The sequence below is a fragment of the Ammospiza nelsoni genome, chromosome 6 (assembly GCF_027579445.1).
Source record: "Ammospiza nelsoni isolate bAmmNel1 chromosome 6, bAmmNel1.pri, whole genome shotgun sequence".
Classification (NCBI taxonomy): domain Eukaryota; kingdom Metazoa; phylum Chordata; class Aves; order Passeriformes; family Passerellidae; genus Ammospiza; species Ammospiza nelsoni.
In genome coordinates, this window is record NC_080638.1 from 52,454,060 (window position 1) to 52,478,328 (window position 24,269).

General features: G+C 44.2%; 1 protein-coding gene across 1 annotated transcript in view; it reads left to right on the forward strand.

The window, feature by feature from the left end:
- The first annotated feature begins 217 nt into the window (after window positions 1–217).
- The window catches only part of EML1 (EMAP like 1), a 122,414-nt gene continuing 98,362 nt past the window's right edge, over window positions 218–24,269 (forward strand). Inside the window, exon 1 of the mRNA XM_059473761.1 lies at window positions 218–395. Within this exon, the coding sequence (XP_059329744.1) occupies window positions 368–395 (28 nt within the window). The 5' untranslated portion in view covers window positions 218–367. The remainder of the gene's footprint in view (window positions 396–24,269) is intronic.

Consider the following 24,269-nt stretch of genomic DNA (forward strand, 5'->3'; position numbering starts at 1 on the left):
CCAGGATTTGCGGCTTAGCCCTTAAAAGCCGTTTCATAAATATTCGATGGCCTTTCCGACAGGGTAATGTGCCTCTGTGACATTAAAGAGGAAACTCTGCGAAGGGGAGGGATGACAACAAATTTATCCACCAATAGCACACTCTTTTGGCACAAAAGCACATTCTTATCTTTACATCCCATAATGAGAAGGCAGGGACGGGACTGTTGCTACAGCTCTCTGGGTGGGTAGATGTGCAGTGCAAGGCAAGGGTGGCTGTAAACTGTTTGATATTTTTTCCCCCTTGCCTTCGCAAAGCGAAGCACCCGCGCTTGCGGTCCCGCAGTGGTTTCTGTCTGAGCCCCCGGTGAGGAGGACTGCCCACACCATGTCAGACTGCGAGGGACTGCCTGTGGGTAAGCGCCAGATTTATATTTACCCCGGGTCCCGCCGGCTGGCTCGCATTCTCGGATTGCAAAGGCGCAGATCTCCTGCTTTCAGCGGGAGAGCAGAAAGTGCCCGAGAGCACCGCGGGTGCTGGTGCGGGGCTCGGAGCCGTGGCAGGCTGGGAGGGGGCACTGCCGCGATTCACTCCGCAGGAACAGCGGCTGGGCAGCAGGAGGGGGTCTGGAATTCAGGCTGGTGGAGGACTGGAGGGTCGCTATCCGCAGGGATGATGGTATCCATGTCCTGAGCTCACCGAGGGGACTTGGTGGGGATGGGATGAGATGGGTGCTGCGGGAGCAGGCGCTGTGTGTGGGTCCTGTTTGCTCCTTGATAAACCTTCCCGGATGGTAACGGACACAGCCGGGGCAGATAAATGGAATGCGAAGGGTTTGTTTGCTGAAAGGAAACAGAAATGTACATTGTTGTTAAAATAAGGGCATTGCACACTTTGCCTGTGTCTGGGAAGGAATCCTGTGCTGGAGCTTGGGGCTGTATCTGTCAAACTTCAGTGAGCAGAAGAGCTTGTCAGCAAGAAGCATGATTCTCAGCTGGTTTTATAAAAACTTCTATAGGAACCGTAAATATTATCTAGGCTGCCTGTACAAAAGGAAACTTGTCAAAATGATAGCCTTATTCTCTGCCAAGGCATTTTACTAATAAAGAGATGGATTACTGGAAATGCCTTTTATTTTTTATTTTATCATGACAAGCATTTATCTTTTCACATGAATATATATATGCAACATGTCCTGTGTAGCACTCCTGTTCCATTGGTCTGTGCATCAAAGATGAGGTTCTGGGCTAAAAACTGTGGCTGGGGAAGGAGAAGTCTGCTGCAGTGTTTTTCTTCTTTCCTCGTCTCTCTGCTTCCATTTTACAGAGCAAATCCCAGGTCCAAAACGGCTCAGTCATAACTAGAGTGGAAAAATATAAATTATGTATATGGTGCAGAGTGAGCTGCACCATGCACAATTCCATGGGCTGTTTCTATCAGCTAAAGACAGGAGAGATGAAAATGAGTATTTCCTGCCTATCTGCTCAAATGGGTGAACTGTTAACCAGCAAAGTTTCACTTCTACAGGCTTTGATTTTAAGGGCCTGGCCCCAGTTTGCTTATTAAGCACTCTGAGTTGGGGGTGGGATATTTCAGGGTGACAGTATCAGTATCAGCTGGCATCTGATATTAATGATGAAACTGATATTGAGAGTGCATGGCATCTTGTGTGCAGAAATTACTGATATCTCAATTACCTACACTGCTGAAAGGACCTTCGAGTTTTCTTCCAGAAAAACATTAATGGATGCATTGAGGGAAGGAATCAATTTCCTACAGACAGGAATGAAAAATAAAGTGATGCTTAGACGTGGATTAGAAACGTGCCAGAAACAGAGCAAAAATTGTTCTCCCAATAATTCTCCCATGCTGCTTCCAGGCCTGCTCCCAGGAAGCAGGGCTCACCTTGCCCCATGCCAGGGGAACCTGTCCCAAGGGACACCTGCTTCATGGAACTGGCAAAATATCCTGTACTTACAGACATGTGGATGCATTATATTAATATAAAAATATGCACCAAACCAGCAGTGGACAGAGAAATGAGGGTACTCCATCAGAGTTATTAAACAATCTTAGTGAACCAGCTGCTGACAGCTTGTTTTTCATATCAAGGAATTTTGAAATAATTCTCTTTGTGGCTGTTGCTCTTTGACTAGCTAGGTCAAAGTTTAAAATTTTAGCCATTTAAAACTTAACACTCCATAAAAGGATTTGCAAAAAATCATCATCAAACCTTCCAATGCACTGCTTAGTGTTCACTAGTGCAGAAATGCCCCTTTGCTGAATCCAACGAGCACAGCAAGGTTGGAACTGTTCTTCCAAAATCCTTGGTTTTGAATGCAGCCAGATAATACAGCTACAAAAAGTTGGTGCAGTGACAGATATCATTAGCACTGCAATGTGGCTGCAGTCCAGGGCCCTGCTTCGAGCACAAACCCTACAGCCCTGTGCATGTGCCCGTGTATACACATGCACAGGGCTATAAATAAGTGTGGCCAAAGCTCAATATTAGTGTCAAGTGTAAGCAGTGCCTCAGTAACCTCTTTGCAAAGGGTATGCCTCACGAGCAACCTGGAGAGCTGCACTTTGTAGTTACAGGAAATTAATGCCAGAGTTTTTAGACTGCCTGCAGCCTACACAAGAATGTGGCAGGAACAGCTGTGTAATTGTTCCCTCAGAAAAGCAACTTGGGGGGAATGGCTGAATACAATCTTTGACTTAAATAGCTGGATATGATTGGCTTGATACGCCAATAATTTTTTAAGAGACTTTATGCAGTAAGAGTATCCTACTTCAGTGCTGGAAATGGTTATGCAATTTTTCATGATGAAAGCATTGGCTGTTTTTAAATTACTGGTTTCGGTTCAATTCCAGCGTGCCTGCACCCTTTCACTGTTGTGGAATGGAAAATTAAACATGTGATGCAAACAAAGTTTTATTTTGTTGTTTGGATGTAGCACAGAAGATATTAAAATAGGATCTTAAATTCCAGAATGCAGATTACATGTAAGCAAGTGTACAGTTCAATTCTGGATTGAATTCCCATCAAAAAAAAAAAAGACATTTGAAAAGCTTTTGAGATTGAAAGTGAACAGAATTCTAAAATTTACACTAATAAGTTCCCATTGTAACACAGGGAGATAAAGAAAGAAAGAAAGATCAGTCACCTCAAGACAAATGCTCTCCTATTCCTTCCTCATTAGCAATTATTGACATAGAGATGCTATCCATTAGTGCCAGCTACATAGATTTCTTGTCACTCCTACAAGCAGATAAAAGAAAAGCACATCAATTATTTAAGTGCTTCCCTTGTGTGTATTATTTTCCTCTTGTAAGGAGTCGTGGCTCAGTCTCTGAACGGCTGCACAGCTTTTCACGCACCCAGCATTTTGATTAGGAATATATGAGTCATGATGGTTCTGCTTCTCAACACAAACCTTTTGACTTCAGAAAAATCTCTGAAGTCATGCAAGGGTTCTTCAAGTGCCTCTTTTCTTTCTTTCTTTTCCCTTTCAGCCACAGACTGACTTTGAATAGCATGGGTAACTTCTTGTGGATAACACCACTGTTGAAATAACACAGGGTATTGTGCCATAACAGATGAAGGTTATAATGCTGAAGAAGAACACCAGGAGTCTCATATATGCATACTTTCTCTGTTATTTACTGCAACAGGGCTGAGAAGGGAAGAAACAGAATTGATGTAGCTTGTTCTGCAGCAGGTGGCATGCGAATCTAACCAAATTTCCTTAAAATTCCTCACAACCTTTTATTGGCCTTGTTTCAGTAGAGGAGGAAGCAAGACTTTTCATCTGAAATATGTTCCTGACTCTTTAGCTAAATACTTCCTTTCAGAGCTAAAATTACATGTTTCAAACATGTCTTTAAGACAGACTGGAGCCAGCTGATAAAATTGGTGTTTTCCAAATTAGGATATCCCAGAAAAATATGGGAATTTAGATTTCCTGAAATTCAACACATTCTGCACTGTCATGGAGAGTCTATTTATCTCAGCCAGAGAGGCTGTGAGTGAGCAAGGCCTCCAGCTCCCACACTGGACTGTCTCTAACAGCTACTGGGAATAAAATATGGCCCACATGCATTTCTGTAACAAAAAATCATCACTCAGCACACATGAGCACTACTCCTGTCAAATAAAATTGTCCTGCTTTCACATAATCATATTAGCACAGGACTATGCTTGAAATTCACATTTCATTAGATTTGGTAAAGAATGTCTATCTTTTTGCAGCTAAAGTGGTGGAGCACCACTTCTGCATCACAGTTTGCAGGGTGAGCCCTCAGTAAGAGGCAAAGGCAGAAATTCCCTTGCAGAGTGGCTGTGCAGACTGCAGCTAGTGCTCAGGGATAAGTAGAGAAGTGGGGAGGTTTCTCCAGCATATCAAGCCAGTGCTGTAGTTTAGGAATGAAATGGAATGACTGGAGCATCTCAAGAGAGGGGTCTGCAGGATGAGCCATAGCTCCTGACTGCACTAAGCCCACCAGCACTGGCTGGCATGCTCAGAGCTCCCCAGGAGCAGCCCCTGCCAGGGGAAGGTGAGCCCTGGGTGTTGGGCTGATGAGCACCTGACAAGTATCTGTATAATTTATCAGGGTTTGGGATGGATAAACACTTCACAGAAACTCTAATCTTTGTGTATGGACCCCTTGGCAAACTCATTTCCTTCTGCATTTAGGAGGTCAGCTTAGGAGATGAATGCTAGCTGTTAGAAGTAGTCACACATTTTCCAACAGAGTGTTCTTTCATCACAAAATACAGATGTTACTAATTCAAAATGCAACATTTTGCTGACAATGACAATATAATAAAACATTTGCAAAGACCATATTTTTGAAAATTGAAATTGAGTGGGAGCAAGACAGAAAGCCTTTGGATGCTCAGGTAAAATAAAATAAAATCAAATATAATATCTGGGAGTATTGCCCCAGTTTTATGAAAATGCAATAGAAATACCAGAATTATCTTGGCAGATGGGAATTCTCCTTCTGACCAGCTCTGCTGCTCCTCCAGAAATTCCATGTCTCCTCAATCTGTGCAAGCATTGCCTTGAGCAGCAGGGGCTGTGCATTCAGGGGGCAAACACTGATGATGATGATGATGATGATGATGATGATGATGATGATGATGATGATGATGATGATGATGATGATGATGATGAAGCAATCATGGTTTAAAGCTTCAGAGAGGGTTTGGAACACGAAGGTCAGACAACCACACAAGGAAAAATTTAGTGACTCTGGTGCTCCATAAATCCATGTTTTGAAGAAAACGCCCAGGAGTAGATTTATGGTGATGAGCAAGCCCCATGGAGACACCAGGTTGGGAGCCTGCCAGAGGTGTGCCTGGAAAGCCCTCTCTGTTCATACAGTGTTTTAACACAGCCCCATGAGTCAAAATATTGAGGCTACTGTCCATGAAGAGTTAAAATCACCTGGGTGCAGCCTTCACCTGGGGAGGGCTGAGCCTGGGTTAAAGAGCCTGCTGGGGAGGGGTTCCCACCTTCAGACAGGGCTTTCAATGGCTCAGCTGTGCTCTCTTCCCATGCACCTCCTTAGGTGTTTTGTTGAGGGAAAAGGGGCTTTTCCATCTGGGAGAAATCTGGGGCCTCCCAGACCACAAAGCATTTCAGTGCTGAGAAAGGCAGAGAGCTGGGAGAGAGACAGAGGGCAAGGAGCAGCTCCACATTGGCACTTGGGCAAAATGCCACACATGGCAAAGTTCTTTGTCACCAAAAGCAAAGATGAAAGAAGGTGATCTCTGTTGCAGCCCAGTCTTAGGGGGTTCTCAATAGGGGTTCAGCCTAGCTTAAGCAAATTTATTGTACATGTACACAGCTGGGTAGTACAACACCCCTGTGCCTGACATATTTCTGACAACTAGCTTAAAAGTTTGCAACCTCTGGAATTAAAAAAAATGCAATCTCTGTTGTTAGCTCTGTTTTTCTCCTCCAGCATGGGTGTCCTGCCCCTCAGGCCTGGTGGTGGTTGTGTGGGAGCTGACCATGTCCCGAGAGTGTCCTGAGCACAGGCACTGGGTTAGTCTTCATCTCCCACCTCTGCCTTTAAAGTAGCAGCTGAGGTTTCCTTCTAGGCTAACTGGACTAGAACGAGACTACTGGGCTAGTCTAACTGGTCTACTTGTTCTAACTAGACTACTGGGCTAGTCTAACCAGCTGGCAAGCAGGGCCTGTGCCAGTTGCCTGCTTTTCTGAAGCAGAATGTGAGTGTGCTATGTGCTGCAGAGGCTCCAAACACACTAACACCCATTTTCCCAAGAAAATGTTGGTTTATTTGTTTGTTTGTTGGTTTTATTTCTTTGAGGAGGGGTGCAGAAGGAGGAAAGCTCTTTCAGGCAGTCAATAGAGGCAGTAGAAGTTTGCATGAACATTTTCTGCTGGTGGTTAAGGATCTGGTTAGGAAATACAGAAGATGCTACATCTTTCCCAAGTGCTCCTCCCCTCCTCCCCCATCCCAATGGGAGGATTTTCCTTATCTGCAGAAATAGTTGGAAGCTGTAGTTTGTCCCAGGGTCTGTGAGCAAGAGCACTTGCACTGTACTGCACATTTCTGAACAGTCTTGTTCCATGATGTTTGCAGGAACTTTAGGCATGCAAAAAACAACCAGACTGTTTTTCCTCCTCCTCTCCTCCATCCCTCATAACATCTGCAGTATTTCCAACATATTCTCTGTTAAGCCATCAGCATTTAGAAGCCATAATTGCATTTAACAATGTCTGGAGCCTTCTCTTGCTGCAGACCTGTTACACAGGCAGTAATTTAGAGGGTGAGGCCTCCTTCCCTTCCTTTGCCATTCAGACTGCAAACTGAATGCTCAGTGTGCCCTCCCAAAAACTTGGCCAATGCCCAGTCTCTCATCATCATATTCAGTTCCCTCTCTGTCCCTGTTATTTCTTTCCTTACAGACTGTGATCAGCTCCCTCTCCACACACTTGTGGCTTCCACAATTAAGTTTGTAACATTAGGGGTCACCTCACATCTCAGACCTCCTCTAAAACTCACATAAAAGATTGTCAAGATCCCACAAATGTTTTCTTTCATGTGGGAAAGAAACTCTGGGGCTGAGGATGGGCACCTGTCAGATGCCAGGTAGGACACATTCATGGTGCCCAGGATCAGTTCCCTGCAGGAGTCCTGGGTTTCATGGAGCAGCTGAAGTCACCCTTGAGTCAGCAGGGCACACAGGGACTGGCAGAGCTGCTCTTTGCCTCTGCACACGGTCTGTCACTCACACACATTGCTTTGGGAAGAAAAGCAAGCCCTTGCTCAGAGGACTCCAAACTAAGCTCAGTGAAATCATTGTGACCCTGCAGGAATCACAACAAATTCTGAGAAGACTTTGGGAAGTGCAATGCTGTCTCCATCACAAAAACCAGAGCATTTCAGAGATGCCAATGGCTGATTTACCTCAGACAGTTTGTCCACACTGCCCAGGTGGGAACCCCCAGCCCCACATCACTGCTCTCATGTTTGTATGGCTCAAGCTTCCACCACCTCAGTGCTCCTTGGGAGAACACAGTCTCATCCCCACGAGACATTATGAAGGCATGAAATTAAGTTTGGTGAGATATTTGAAAGGTTTAGGTCCAAAATCCCCTCAAAATCCATTGATACCACCTGCAAACTGGACATTTCCTGTGATTCCCACCTATCTTGCAGATAAATACACACTTACACACTTGTCCTTTGTGATGTGTTCTTTGTGGAGCTGCAGGATGTGATCTGGCTTTGCAATCACACAGTGCACCCAGAACACTTCCCAGTGACTAACATAGTTACTGTGAAAATGGTAAAATCCTGGCTGCTGAACCACAAGGGGAAAACTCTTGCAGTCAGACAACTTGCTTGAAGAGGTGTGCTGAGAAATTAAGAGGAAGAAAGAGAGAAAGAGAGAGAGAGAGAGAGAGAGAGAAAGAAAGGAAAGAAAGGAAAGAAAGGAAAGAAAGGAAAGAAAGGAAAGAAAGGAAAGAAAGGAAAGAAAGGAAAGAAAGGAAGAAAGGAAGAAAGGAAGAAAGAAAGAAAGAAAGAAAGAAAGAAAGAAAGAAAGAAAGAAAGAAAGAAAGAAAGAAAGAAAGAAAGAAAGAAAGAAAGAAAGAAAGAAAGAAAGAAAGAAAGAAAGAAAGAAAGAAAGAAAGAAAGAAAGAAAGAAAGAAAGAAAGAAAGAAAGAAAGAAAGAAAGAAAGAAAGAAAGAAAGAAAGAAAGAAAGAAAGAAAGAAAGAAAGAAAGAAAGAAAGAAAGAAAGAAAGAAAGAAAGAAAGAAAGAAAGAGAAAGAGAAAAAGTGCACACACACACACACACAAAGAGCTGTGTGTAACACCTCTGAACACTTGATTTTTGAACAGAGACTCAAAAATCCAAAGTGATGACAGCATCTCAGGTTGCACTTGATCATGTGATTATGAAGGACCTGACTTCAGGTTAAATTTATGATTTGCACATCTCCCACTCCTGCTTTGGGACCATGACCCAGATTCTTTGAAATCAAGCCTTTCCATTCAGTCCAATGAATAAGGATCACAGCTCTCAGAAATCTCAGCGATATCTTCATCCCCCTGGCCCATCAGTACAAATTGTGGCTGGGTCAGTTCATTGTACTCCTCAGAGCGGCAGCCTGAGCCCTGTGCTGTGTGGTTGGTGAGATTTGCTGGGTGAGGCCCACCAGCAGCCACTCATGGTGCATGGCAAGCACCAGGCATTAGTCACACTGTGTCCCAGCACAATTGCTCAGAGAAATGTATTTATATTTGCGCTAATTAAAACTTAGTTTCATATTTCCCCTACTGAAACATTGCTGGATATGACTCAGCAATGTCACACAGAGAGCCGTGGCTGCAGAATTATTCAGAGTTTATATGTGAGAGACTGAGGTACATCAAGATTAAGCCAAAAATGGTTCCCAGTGCTGTGGGTGTGTAATTGGAGATGCCAAGGAGCTCCTCTTTCAGAGCACCCCTCACACCACTGTATTTCACATATTCAAGCTCCATGGGCAGCTGTGAGCACTGGGCATGTCCATAAATCAGACCTGTGGTCTCTGCTCCAGCATGAGGAGATGAGGAACCTGCCATTGGCGACCATTTGGGAAAATCTGGCTTCCCACAGTGCTCCATGGACCAACTTCTCCCTTCAAGGGCTGCAGCACAGATGCAATGCAGTTCCCAGCAGAACTTTTCCAGCTAACTTCACCTGAAATTGTCCTTGATCTTCCTGGAGTGCTGTACTTTACCATGTTCAATATCTTCTAGAGGTGAAGCTGGGATGGTATGGTAAACAGCATATTGGAAACACATATGTCATGAAATGCAAGATACTTGGACTAGATCTCTAGCAATAGTTATAACTTGATATTTCAGCAATTGCTTGGAGATGCTCTGCAATGTCAATAGTCTCACACACAAACACGTCTGATACAGGAAACCTGTCTTTGGGACACTAAATCTGTCATTTTCTGCAGCTCTTTATCTCAAATCAGAGGTTCCCAGGTTCATCTTGTTGCTGTGATAGTCAGCTGGCCTTCTGACACCCATATGACTTGGGCATGATATTGCAATCTCTTTGTGCTGGAGGCATATGGACCACATGTGGAAAGGATTTTGAGAAGGAAACTGTTATTTCCTGCATCTACTATAAATTCCAAATGGTATATTCAGGCATAAGTGTTCAAAACCAGACAGTGCATTGATGAAATGGAAACAATTTATCTGGGAAACCTCATCTAAACTGTTTGATTATTCTTAGTGCTGCCAACTCTTTGATGTTTATCATGAGCCTCTTAAGACTTGTTTTAATTCTTTTTTTTCCCCTAAAGCCAGGTTCCTTGGGTCATGATTTTTTGGTGGCTGTCAAAATGTCTACGCACTGTTTGTTTTCACACAGTCAGCAACACATGGGGCTTGTTATGCCACTGGAGACTGGGGATTTATCTGCAAAGATGTTTTGGTCAGGTATTCAAACATCCAAAGCTTAAGGAGAGGCATCATGTGTGAAAGTGTGAGAGAATCTGCAATGTCTGGAACAGATATGGTAGACTGAGGCATACAGTGCTCACATATGTAGGATGGAGAATAATATTTCTCTAACAAAAGCTGTCTTTCTAAACACCAACCACATTGCTGCATGTTTTCATTTTGAATCATTTAATGAAAAAATTGGAAAACTCCAGGGAAAGCATTCAATCTGCTCACAGTTGTTCACAGGAGGGGTGTTTGTTTTCTCAGCAAACTCCTCTCCTACAATTATTTGGTTTCTCTAGGCACACAGAGGAGCTGGACAGTCTTTTTGCTGTCCTTTACTATTCCCTGCCTACTCTGATGTCCAATAAAGTGGGAGGATTAGGACATCTTCACTATTCTCCCACTACACTGGAAGGAGCAAACCACAGAAAATTGTCCAGATGGAACATTTTTGTTGGGGCATGGTGACTCTCACTCCCTGCTGTAGGAGTTTCTGTGCTCAGGCCAATCAAAACATAACCAACACCAGCAAGGATGCAGCACCACTTTTTGCTTTGGGGATGCAGAGGGATCATCATACCCTGAGCATCTCCCTGCTTCATTCTGCCATTGGGGTTTCAGCAGGACAAAGCCAGTTACTGAGGTAGCACTTGTGCTCCTGTGCCACATCTCTCATTCCCAAGGTCAGGGGTCCCTGCAGAGGAAGGGAGGCAGAGGAGCACCCAAAAAAGCAGGAGAAAACTCACTCTGGCTATGAGACACAGCCAGCCAGGAACTGAACATCTCCGTTTTGTCCAAGGGGATGATACAGGATTAGAAAATACTTGTTTGTACTAAACGGATTTTATTTTCTCTCACAGAAATATGCCTCAGAGTTGAGCACGTGCATTTGCTTCCTTTTCCTAGTGAAGTTCAGCAGCTGGGTTGTCCTAGATAATGGTGCCAGATTTTTAAAGATTTCCTTGTTCTGAGATGATTGCTCAATTGACAATCTGCCTTGTTAGTCAAGCTGCCTTGAGGGACAGTGGAGAACTGGAGACAAGGGGATGTTTTAGTGAGCCCCAGAGAGTGAGAGAAGGCTGTGGCAGGAACCTTGTCCATCCCAGCGGGGCTCCAAGCCCACCCAAAGAGCTCCTCTGTCCCACCTGGAGTGCCTGGGCTCCCAGAGCTGCTCTGTGCCACCTGGGCTCCCAGAGCTGCTCTGTGCCACCTGGGCTCCCAGAGCAATCCCCAGTGGAGCTGTTTGTAGTGAAGGGCCAGCACAAGCACGTCAAATTTATTTTTCACTACTTGGCACAGTGCCTTCCCATGGGCCACCTGCTCACCAGCCAGTCCTGGAGAATGCCAAGGGGTGAAGGCAGCTGGGCAGGCACCCTCCAGTGCAGCTTCTGCAGGCTTGGCCTTGCTCTCCTGTGCAAAATCACTTGTTACCTGCAGAGAGTCCCAGACCTGTCCTCTCAACAGCCCATAGCATATGATGAGCCCGTGTACTCCAATTTCTGTGTTGATCCAATATCAAATATGTATAAAAGGTGCAAAAAACCAGAGCAGTGCTAGTTACTGAGCTCAGTCTATGGTCAGAGATGGTCCCAGGCTCCTGCCCAGAGAGAGAGGTTAACTTCAGTTCAGTCAGAGGTTATTAGACCCCTGTTTCTCATTCCCTTATTTCCCAAAACCACTTACCAGAACTGAGTTATCTTCCTTGTCTAAATTCTCTGGCTACAGATGATGTTTGGCTGCCCTGTCTGTACTTTCAAGGCCTTATGCTACATTTAGAAAAGGAGGAGATTCTTCTCCTCTGGACCTTCATTTGTGGGTTACTCACTGAATGCTGCAGGCACAATGTGAGCTAAAATCCCATTTGCTGCACAGCCAAGTGGGTTAGGGCTGGAAAATTGATTTCTTCTTGCTACCTAACAGAACTCCACATGCCCTTCATGTGAAGGGCACGTGCCTTGTACCCTGAGGATGCTGCTGTGGGTTTCCAAAGAGTCAGGATCACCTTTTTCTTTTTTACATGTTACCTAAGACAGGCACTTAAAAATTCTCTCCTCAACTGTGTATGGGGACCTCAGGAGAGCCCAAATATATTATATCTGTGCTGCAGTGGGGTGCTCCCTGGAGACATTTCCTCTGGGACCTCTCTGGCCTTTCTTCAGTTCTTCGAGTCCTGCCCATCTGCTGCTGCCTTCCTTGTTCTGCCCACCAGCAAGCCTTGGGAAAATACCTTGAAGTAGAAGTGCAAAGTAATTTTCTGTTCTCAATGAAGAGCATGAAAAAAATTCTTTGTACTTATGAACAGAAAGCATCTTCTACTGTTTTAGCATCTTTAATAAAGGTTTCTCCAGTTCTTATGTGATAAGCATGGAATTCTAGCAAGTATCCAGTGATGACACAAACTACAATAGTGAAATATGATCCCCTTGCTCGTGTCACTGAAACCTCAGAGGGGCATTACAGCTTCAGCAGGGTTCATTTGAGGTATGCTACTTAAGGTAACAGGGCTGGACAATCTCATTAAGATTTATTTCCACCCCATTTAAGCACGGGTTCAAAAGTACAGCTGGAGCTGTACTGGCTTTATCTTTGGCTTACAGAAGAGATTGGAAAAAGAGGTAAACAGAAAACACTAACTCAGCCAGGCCATGAGACTGCAGTATAGAGCAGACACAGGCCTGTGCCAGGCTTGGAGGCTGAGAAAATTGGAACAAACTTTTCATCCTTATTACATTGCATAGGCTTTTTCCTTCTATTTCCCCTGCCATAGAATTTAGGAGATATTGCATCATTCCATTAGGGAGAGGGAGGCACAAAACAATTGTATCTGCTCTTCTTTAATGGTAGTTCACCATGTTCACTGGATTTCTTCCAGACCTGAATTTGTCTGTACCCATTAGGGAAATGTATTGGTTAGGAAAAATACATTTTCAAACATTTCAGCTTGTGTTGCAGATTCCCTAAGCAGTCTGAGATGTTTACAAAGCTCCCAGCAGATCAGGCTTGTCCTCCCACAGACCACAGTATTGATGACAGTAATCCTTCTATCACACTCCAAGTGCTTCTCTTTGCTCCTGTTGAAGCCATCCAGACTGTGAGTTATTTGGCAGCATTTTTCTCTTTTTTTCAGTATAAAAGAGGCAGAGGAGATCTCACCTGGGAGAGGAGAATTTGCTAGATAGCAAATGCAGCAGCCCCTGTGTTTGCTGCAGTATCTTTTTGGTGAGAGTGAATAGAAGCTCCCAGATGCATCAAGTGCTCAAGGCTGGCTGCTCCTGCCCTAACAGACTCTTGGTGATGGTGCCCTGAGGCCCAGGAGCTTTTGGGATCAGACATCCTGTAAGCCAAAGGATGTCTGCTCAAGTTGCCAGCACCGTCCAGCTCTTCCTAGTGCAGGCAGCATCTCCTGGCTCATCCTGGTGGGAGGATGGACTGCAGACTGCAGGGCCAGCACCAAGGGGAGCCTTCAGCAGGCAGGTGATGCAAACAGCAGAGGACACGGCCCCAGGCATGTCCTTGGTGTTGTTCCACATCAGCCCAGTCGAGCCCTTTGGTCTGGGAGGGGATTTTCTTGTTCAGACATTGCACTCTCACCCTTCTCAGATTTGGACCATCCTTTGTGGTTTACCCAAATCCAGAGTAAATGAGCACATCCAGAGGCCCCTGGAGAGTACTAAGACAGGGAAAGGCATTTGGCTCTCTCCAACACTTTCTGTGAGAGAGCCAGCTGAGAAGTAGATCCAGCACTGCTGCTCCCTAAGTTTGATTTCCTTGGCACTTGTTAGATGCACAGAAATGTACAATCAACACTGCCATGTAGACAGGACTAAAATTGGAATGTTTGGAAGAAAAATAAGGGATTGAATAGAAAGAAAAATGGAGTCGTCAGTTCTAAGGACCCATCACCATAGCATCAAGTCATTGTTTACAAAACTTCTTTGTTAAGAACTTTCCACATGCTCTTTCTTTCAATTTCAGTTAAACTCAACATAGTCACTGCTCTGGATTTAAACTGTGCCCTGAAAGGCCTAAAATCTAAACATGGAAACATTTAAGTCATGTGCTAAAAGAAGAAAGTGAAGCTGCATCCTGTGCTGTGTGAGGACCCTGGGCTGATCCTGGAGCTGCAATGGCCCCATCAACAGCCAGGTAAAATCCTCTGGCAAGCCCCAGAGCTGCTGTGATGGAAGGAAAACCCAGACATGCCATTGTTCAGTGGGGAGACTCTCCTGCAGGTCCCAAAGCTGCTGTCCCTAGGTAGAAATCCCCCTGCAAGCCCCAGAGTTTCCATCCTGGGGTGGAAATCATTCTGCAAGCCCCAGAGCTGCTGTCTTGGAAGTCCAAGGTAACAAGAGCTGCCCATTCAGCCTGGTGAGCCAGGACATAACATGGCCCCTCAATCCCTGCAGCTGCATCTCCAGCTCTGCCTGGCACATCCCTGCACTGTCCTCTCCTGTGTGATCCAGGTGTGCTCCAGCCCAACAGCAGCAGAACAAAGCCCTGCCTATTTTCAGTGGCTGAGTTTTGTGAAATGCAGTTTAGACTATGTCATGAAAGGAGAAAATTATATGGGTAGTCAAACTTCAGTTTCTTTAATTTGGAGTTTTTAAGAATATTTATATTTTTGAACACAATGTTTAACCTGACAGCATGCCATTAAAATGCTTTATATAAGCTTATTAGGAGCTTCTGTGCAGTTCTATATTTATTGCAATTGGCAAATAGTAGTGGCTCAGACAAACTGCAAGGTATTTTTTCTGCCCTGCTCCTATTTTGTTCCTCACCTCCTTGCCTGCCATAACCTAAGCCTAGCCTAGCTTAGATCCTTTCACATATCAGCCTTTCTTCCTGACAAGCCTTAAAGAAGGAGAAATAAAAAAAAGGAAAATGAATAGAAAATTAACCATTAAGAGCCTCTGAGAAATCAAAAGAGCCTTTTAGATTAAGTCTCTCAGTAGTGTCAAGGCTAGTAGCAGTGCCAGTGGCATTAGTGGCACTAAGTTACTTAATTCTAGTATGATTCAAAATCATTTGTAGCTGTGAGCTTATCCAGAGTAAATCCTCATCCTCCCATGTCTTTTGTTTGCCATCTCTTGACAAGCTACAGTGTATATAAATGAGGTGATGAACATGTGAAGGAGGAATTTATTTTCATTTGTATTGAAGTTTCATGCGTGCAAATGCTGCTGTACAAATACCAGTAATGAACAGTATTAGTGGTTAATGAACTCAATCCTTATTTGGGCTTTGTTTTGGGGGTTTTGTGCCTTTACACAGATATAAAATATTGAAATGAAAGGAAGGTTTCCCTGAATAAGGACAGAGGCCAATTTTAAGAGATACTTAGACCTCGCTCCAGTCAGTGGCAAAGGATGGCCCAGCTGGCCTGTTCCAACCAGGATGGTTTTTATGGGATGGTTGGAGTTTAGCCTCAGAGATCTTTCATGGCTTGTGGGCAAAATCACAAAATCCCAGGCTGCTGAGCCACTTTAAGCCCACAGACTGTTCAGAATCCAGGGGAGGAGCAAAGGTTTGGGTACCTGAGTCTCAAAGCCAGAACATGTGCCAGAACTCTGCTGAAAGGGCTGGTTCAGACCTTTCAGGAGAACTTGACACTCCTGTGTGTACACACAAATGCCTGAGCCTTGACACTGATGAGCAGATAGGTGCTGGTGCTTATCCTGCAGCCTCCTGAGAGGACCCAGGGCTGTGGCAGAGGATCCTGGCTGCCTGGGCTGGGTGCTGTGCACAGAATGGGGAGCAGCACTTATGGAGCAGGGCAGAACCTCTGCTCACCCTCCACCACCCACCTTTGGCCTTTCCCTGAGGCTGTGCTGGGAAGGGCTGCTGTGCCCCTGGCAGCCCTGCTTGGCTGGGGGGCAGCATGAGATGTCAGTGCTCCTCTGCCCTCTGTGCTGGCCTGCACTCTCCATGAGTGGTGATACCTGGGAAAAAAGACCAACTTTTTTTGAGGCTGTTAGAGGTTTTTACTTTTTCTGGAAAGGGGGAAAATAAAGGTATCCATGAAGTTCACTTACTCATTTAACAATTAGACAAAAAGGCATCCAATCATTATCGTCTTGATTGGAATAGATCTCACTGTAAATGTGCCAGGTATGGAGCAGCAATCAGTAAAATGATTTTTCATTAACTGCAAGCATCAAAACTCTCACACAAGGTTCAGAGATCAGTTCAGAGAGTTCATTTTGTGGGCTTGGGCAATGAAGGCCCTGGTTTAAAATTCCATTCTTCAGCTATTAATTACCTTGATTGAAGGACCCAACTCACAGATATTTTCTAATTCTGTTCTTTTCATTGGAGTTGCTGGGGTCACTGTTTCTTGTCCCAGCTGTTGCTGCCCTTTCCTCCTAATGCCCTCCAGGGGGACAGCCTGCTGCTTCACCACTTGGGAATCAATCCCAGCGAGTCTCTTGCAGGAGATACACTCCAAGTGCTCATCTCTGGATAAGCACGACCCCTAAATGTGCTATGTGTCATTGCTACCAGCAGAAATTATCAGCTGCAGGATGTCTGGAGCTGGTTTGCATTCCCATCTAGAAATATTCATGCTGGTCTCTCTCATTCCTCATATTTTCACTGATTTCAGGGAGCTCAGCTTGGACCTACTGCTTGGGCTGAACTCGTGCTCCTAAAACCTCAAGATCTCATCTATTTTATTTTTCTTGGAAGCTTTTGGATCCAAAAATGCAGCAGCTGACAAGTGTATCTTTGTCTTGTTGTGCCTTGTACAAATGTAATCCTTATGGCATGTACTGGCTGAACTGAAAAATATCACTGATGCCTACTTCCACTGCCTTTCCAGGAACTGATTTAGGACACATTCTCAAGATTAATGCCTTGGCTGATGGTGAGGAGCATTAAGAGTGGGACCAAGATAGGGTCAGATTACATGAAAGGAGAAACACTAGCTGCAAAACCCACTACTATGCAGAAGAGAGCAGAATAGCTCGTGGATTAATTTAGCAGCATTTCAAAGCTGCTCTGCTGGAGATGGAGCCAGCTACAGCACTACAAACTAGAGTCTACATTCCAGTTGTTTCCTGTGATCTGTTGGTTTACAGAAAATTTAAAAAGAAGGATAAATATTGCCTATAAGCCCTGTTGCTAAAGAAAATGCAAGTGATATTATTTTCAGCTGCTTACTCATTAAGAGGGAACTGCAGCACTTGAGTCTTGCTTTGCTTTTGGCTGCTGGGAGCCAAGAGTTTTCCTCTGTGAGTGTGGAACCGTGCACGCCCAGCTCTTGAAGGAAAACAGGGATAAATCACAAGTTTTCCAAAGTTACCTTGTTAAAATAATATGTATGGCATAAGCATGTGCAATCATAAACATGCTGTTGGAAGGGAAGGTGTTTGGGGAAACTTTTACAAATTGGAAGATGAATATGCTGGTATCTCTAGCTGTGCTCCAGTAAGGACATGCAGTATTATGTGCAGATTGCCTGAAGACATCACTGCCTTTGCCAGGGATAACAGTGTTTCCTGACAAAGACAGATTGTGCCTACAGGGAAAAATAAAAGAGGTGGCTGCCAAATAATATCAGTGAATGTATCAAGAAAATACTATTTGTTACAAAAAACCATAAAAATCTGGTTACGTGGCTTGTCTAAACCAAAGGGACTAAATTGTTGGTAAATAAGATTCCTTCCAACCCAAACAATTCTATGGTTCTGTGAACTAAGTATAACTGCCCAAAGGATTCATTCATTATTCCCCAGTTATCCTACTGCAGCTTAAATACCTCACAAAACAGGGCTTACCAGCAAAAATTAAAACAAGCTGTGTTTTATTAGTTACCAGTGAATCTGCACATCAAAAGATGAAGGGAAGGGAAGGGAAGGGAAGGGAAGGGAAGGGAAGGGAAGGGAAGGGAAGGGAAGGGAAGGGAAGGGAAGGGAAGGGAAGGGAAGGGAAGGGAAGGGAAGGGAAGGGAAGGGAAGGGAAGGGAAGGGAAGGGAAGGGAAGGGACATAAACGCCAGCATCCCAGATTCATTCCCTCTGAAGATGGTGTCCATGGGCACACTGATTACTGAGTGGTGGTTTCAGCCTCAGGAAAGGCCTGACTCAGCCATGTGCAGCTGCAGGGATGCTCTGGAGGAAAAGCAGGTTTTGGCTCCTCTGTGCTTGGGGTTCACATCAGTAACATCAACATAAACTCATTGTCCTGCCCCCCCCAGCTAAACACCTCTGATTCACCTGCCCTTCACACTGGAGCAGATACAAGGAAGACCATTGGGCAGCTAAAGAAGCATCATGTTCCATCATTCTTCCTAGTGTGAGTGGTGGGGAGAGTTTGCATACAAAAAATGAAGGATACTTCCAGGAATATAGTGATAATTTAACAGATAGTAAAAAATCCAACAGCTCCAAACACAGCCCATTTCAGGTTCAAAATACCTATCAATAAGCTCAGTTACACATTCATAAATCAACACTTGAACTACAAGGATGTCACCAAAGAGCCCAATTTAATTTCTTTCCAGTCCATGACAATTTACAGGACTCTGATTTAAAACCTGGTCATCACCCTAAGTAGGTATGTTTAGGGGCTGGGAATTTGAGTCACATGAAGCTTTCCTTCTCACATGGAGCCTTCCTTAGCTGTAGTTCTAGAAGTCATCCAGTGCAATTATTTATTTCTTGCATAAACCAGAACAATGCAAAGAGGTTTGCCGCTGAAGTTTAGCAGCACACTCCTGTTTCTATTATTCTAACATATAACCTAAGAAAGGGGAAATTCCTTGGCTTTGTTTGTTGGGGCTTATTTTCTTATTATTTTCAATTTTGGGGAGACTGGGTTTTATTGGTGGGTGGTTTTTTTGGTTATTTGGGGTTTTTTTTACAATGTTGCATGCTCCCAGGGAAATAATAGACAGTGATTTATTTATGAAATTCCTACAGCAGGAGGAAGCCACGCTTGGGTCTTGCTGCCATGGAGGGAGATAAACAAACTAACATATTTAGCTAAAGAATATGTAACCCATAGAAAAACAGACTGAACAAGACTGGAGAGACATACACAAGCTGGCAGAGGAGATACTGAGACAGGGAACAGAATGTTTAGATAGAGGCACTTACGGGTATTCCCCACCAACAATGAATCATCCAGGGCATAAGTGGCTATTTTTAGCAGCAGTGTCTATGTTACTTTTGCCTTTAATATTGAGAAAACTGTGAAGCACTGGATAGGAGATGCTAAAAATCCATGCAGGGCAATGCTGGGATTCCTTATACAGATGGGCTGGACTCAGAGGGCCTTTGGCCTGGCTGTGCAGTGGACCTACAGAGATGGATGGATGGATGGATGGATGGATGGATGGATAGATAGATAGATAGATAGATAGATAGATAGATAGATAGATAGATAGATAGATAGATAGATAGATAGATAGATAGATAGATAGATGATAGATAGATAGATAGATGATAGATAGATAGATAGATAGATAGATAGATAGATAGATAGATAGATAGATAGATGTGAGGGGAGGTGTCTCCATGGAGTAGCAGCTCACTCTCCCATCATCACAGGTGCCTAGAGTTGGAGTCCTCAGGCACCCTTTGTGCTGACAGCCTCCACTTCCATGCTTCCCCTCAGCTCCTCTCTGGGGATCAGGGAGATTGCACCTTTTGATATCCCAATCACTGCTCCGGGCAAAATCCTTTGACTTCAGCTGTAAGGATCATGATTTAATCCAACAATTTAGCCCAATAATAGAAACCAGCTGGTAACAGAGTATTTGGTTTTGTCATTATGTTCACCAATTGGAAGTCACGAACTGCAAAGCCCCTTTGATTTGTGGCAGGGCATTCCATTAACACATCCATAAAAACAGCCAAGATGTTTCCATTGACAGCACTTAACAATTTTCTCTATTCTTTGATGAGTGTTCACTTTGGATGGAAAGTGCTTTTCTGCACCATTGAAGCACAGCCAGTACATAACCTTGGAGCACTCAGAAGTGCTGAGATGCTACAAGAAGTCACACTTAGGAGAGCACATCCCCTCTTTGGCACTCACTGCACAGCTCCCTGCCTGCAGCACGGCTGTGTCACCCACAAAGCAGGACAGAATGTGCCCTGTGACATTGAGGGGGAATGGAGTTCATCTGCCTTCCCCTTTTGCAGGATTACCAAGTCGATTTTGCATTCAATTCCTTATGTGCAATTGGTGGTAAAATCTATGCAGGCCTAAGCTTGCTCCCCAAGCTTTTATTGGATAGCAAAACAGTGTGTACTTGTCTGGTGGAGGGAGATATACAGACTGTTAGTTGAGAGGCTGGTGCTCAAATCCAGCAGATCAGCAGAAAGCCCTCAGGATATTATTCTTGCTGCAATTACAAGTAGCAGCTAAAGAAAGGGTAGGAGACTCTCACGTGGTGAATAGAAATGTTTCTCTTCATTTGCTTGTATGAACATTGCAGACAAGGATAAATAGTTGTAACTATAAAGCTCTCAGTGAAAAATTGATCCCCATTTGTGTCTCTAGCTGCCTCCAGCTTTTCCTTATGGGAGGCAGTGATGGGTCATCAATATGGTCATTTTAAGCTTGCTACAAAATAAATCCTGATTCAAGAGTCTCCTTGAGTGACCTTTACTTATAAGCCCAAGAGTTTCTCATGCAAAGAGCCCCAGTGATGCTGATGCTAATAGGTAGATGGTAGAGACAATTTCACAGTGACTGCTGGAGGCTGGAGATGAGGAACAAAAGCTCCTTTCTGAGAGCTGCTCATCCATCTCGAATGCTCTGACTCACTTCACCTCGTGTGGGACTGGCTGCCTGGAAAAGCCAGCCCTGCCATCTTTGCACCACGTGGCCAGGATCACAGCCTTAGCACACACAAAGCATTACTCATTGCAGCTGATCCCATTAACGCTGAAGACACAGCCTTGCACTCACCCTGGACAGGCCGCAGAAAAGGCTTCTGTATGAGAGGATTATGGCTACTGTTCAGATGCTCAGCATTTCCCAGTTAAAATATTTCACAGTGAAGCAACAGCACCATTAAGTTTGCAATGTATCAGCATCTGGTTTATTTCTTCTGTTAAAGTCTTGCTAAAGTTTTTGGGGTTTTGTAAAGCTGCAATGAAAAAAAATGAGCTGTTGCTGCTCTTGATTTTTACAAAACTACTTATTTAAGAAACAGATGAAAAAATCTCTGGCTCGGGTGTACAATATAATCAGAGTACCAATGCAAAATGGCAATGCAATGCCATGTCAATGGAAGCAGTAAGATGAGCAGATTTCTGGTTGCCCAACGTGAGCCTCTCTGAGCATGCTTGTATGCAAACACAAAGTCAGTCTGACATAAATTAGATCAACTATGTTATCTTGCATCAAAATATTTTCCCAGCTCTCTGTGTTTCTAAATATATCTAATTTATGCATTTCTGAGCATATAGTGTGTATTGCTCAGAGTTGAAGCAGGTGTAGCAGCTCTTCCCCTATTTAAATCAGAGATGCTGTTGCATATTTCAGCAGATAGCAAAAGTATTTCTCCAGGTGGTGCCAGGTTTGAGAAAAAATTTGACAAATTCATAGTAGGCATCCAACACAAGCTCTCCAAACTACAGTCTTTTACTGCAGGACATGTACTCTCCCTTTCCAGTGACCTTGCTATCCTAGGCATGTTCTTATGACATCACCTTAATGCTGTGGCTTAAAAACAGCTTAATTAATTTAGTGTCTGTGCATTGCTGTCTGCTTCCATTGCAACATCCACATAAATAAAAAGAAGAGCAGGTGCTCAGCTGCCTCTCATGCAGAGCCCTCTGAGTCCTGGCCATAACCCCCCAGCAGCTCCAGGGGCATCGCTGAGGAACATGAAATCCATCCCCGAGGAACCAGCCCAGGCAGACCACAGTGGAGCATCAGAGTTCTGTGCAGGTCATTTGCTTCCTCCTTTACTTAAATTCACACTGCTGTTGGAATGATGATTGCCTTATATTTTATAACAGCTGGGATTTTAACTTAATTTACAAAGTAATTAATTTTCTTTAATTGTGATGGGGGCTTGCTGTTAAGTAGTAAGTAGACAGGGATAGTACAATGATGATTTCTGGGGTCTGGATGCACTACTGTATCATTTCTGTATAGTCTGATTTTAAATACCATACTACAGTAAGAAGAATTGGTCTGATCATATGCTCTTTATAAGTATTACCTGTTCATGGTGGCTAGTTTAGTCTGAGTGCAAAACAGAAAATAGCTTTCTTTTTCCTCCAGTACAAACTGGAAAGAAGACAGGTGGCAGTAAAAAAAAAAAGAGACTACAAATCTAAAGCAAGCTATAATGCCATTAATGGTTTAAGTTACTTTAATAAGAAAGGATTTGTTGCTTACTAGCTTGACATTATATATAACTGCTTTCAATAAGTAAGGAAAAAAAACCAAACAAGGCAAGCTATCAATATAATTAATTTTAAGTATATTTCATTTTCCTAAGTAGTAGACTTATAGATCTTTTTTATTTTACCCATTAACAAAAGTAATCCACATCTGAGATCTAGACAAGAAAATCCAAGACCAGAGTTCATGCAGAGACTAATCTGTGTAGATTACAGCACACCCCCCAAACCAGATTTAACACAGAAGGATGTGTTGCATTTCTGCCCCAGACTAGGAACCCCAGCTCTCCTGTAGCAGGGTCCAGTGACTGTCAGGACGTGGAGTGGCTTGGTGCCCCGCAGGTGTGACCCTGGGGTGCTGCCAGAGACTGCTGGGTGCTGCTGGTGCCCTCCACAGCACAGAGCTGCCCAAGCCTGGCAGTGGGCACCCCAGCAGCAAAGGGTTTTATCTGTGTCCCAGACCAAACCTGGGCCCTGCACAGCGAGAACAGGCTCAGACCTGTCCTTCTGACAGCCCCACTGCTGCATTTAATGGCGTGAGACCCATTTACTGTGAGCAGCTGAGACAGCCCAGGTGGAAAGGTGCTTTTGGAGCTGGCTGCTCTGCTCAGGGAGACCTTCACAAAAATGTTATGCTTGATCATGAGGAATAGGCACACTGAGGATGGAGGAGATCTGTTGGAGAGCCAAGACATTTTATACTGGCACACACCAAGCGTGGTGCTCTCTCAGACATCCAGGAGCCATTGAAAGGGAGAAGTACACTGAGATCTCTACAGCTATCTGAAGCTATCCAGATGGGAGCTTGAATGCCAGGGTTTGTAGAAGATCAGATAATTTTCATTTTTAACAAAAGTAGTTTATGATAGATGGCGTGATGAATCCATCCTCATGGGTTCTTCTGTGCTCAAAATTAAGAGATAAGATAGCTAGATGTGCATAAATAATACAACTTTTATCGTACTGCTAGAGCTCACATTGCCCAGCATGTGTGGGATGGGGATTCCCAGCATGCAGGGGGCCCATGGGAGGTGGGGACAGTGGCCTTTGGAGGTACCACAAAGCTGTGCAGGGAATGGTCAGGCTGGGTTGCCTCCTGCACATCTTCTGGAGTCGACACTGAGCCATGCGTGCACCCAGGCGCTTATCTGGCTGTTATTGCATCCTGATGTTCTCCTCCTGGCCATGTCATCCTCAAGATGTTTTTCCATCTCCTCTAATCAGATTAACCAGCTGCTCATGCTTTAAGGACACCAACTCTGTGGGATGTACTTCAGACCATGGTCTGTCTCATCTCCCTATTTACTCCCTTGACAGCTGTGTGCCTGGAGCAAGGGGACTGCATCTGGCTTGAATTCCTGGGACACCAAAATTCCCTTTTCTCTTTTCTGACCACTGTGCTCCCTCCAAACAGGGCTCAAGGTGGCTCCTTCCCTGGAGGCCTGGCAGGGACAGACCTGTGCTCTCTGCTTCAGCTGGTATTATCTTCCAGGGTATTTTAAGGGATGAGGTTTTTACCTCCCTCAGGGCACTGTGATTGAGATGGTACCTCTGAAGGGAACAAGCTGCCACTGCAGCTGAAGCTCCTTGCTTCCTTGCAAAGATGTTGTTGCTAATTTGCTGTAAAAAGGAAGTAAGGTGGTTATGTGAAAATGACTAGTCTCTGGTGATGTAAGCCAAATTTTTCTTTTGTGTCTCCACAGTCCATACACACAGCAGTAAATGTCTATGCAAGGAAAGGAATAAATGTTTCCATTGTTGTGCTTACAGTCTGAAACAAAGACCCCAGTAATCCTCTGAATAGCATCAAATATATTCAAACTACAACATAAAAGACTTTTCCATAAATATATTCATTTCAAGGTGCCTGAAACTCTGCTCTTAAAACACACCCAGAGTTAATTTGCCAGTGAAATCAGCAGTGGCCA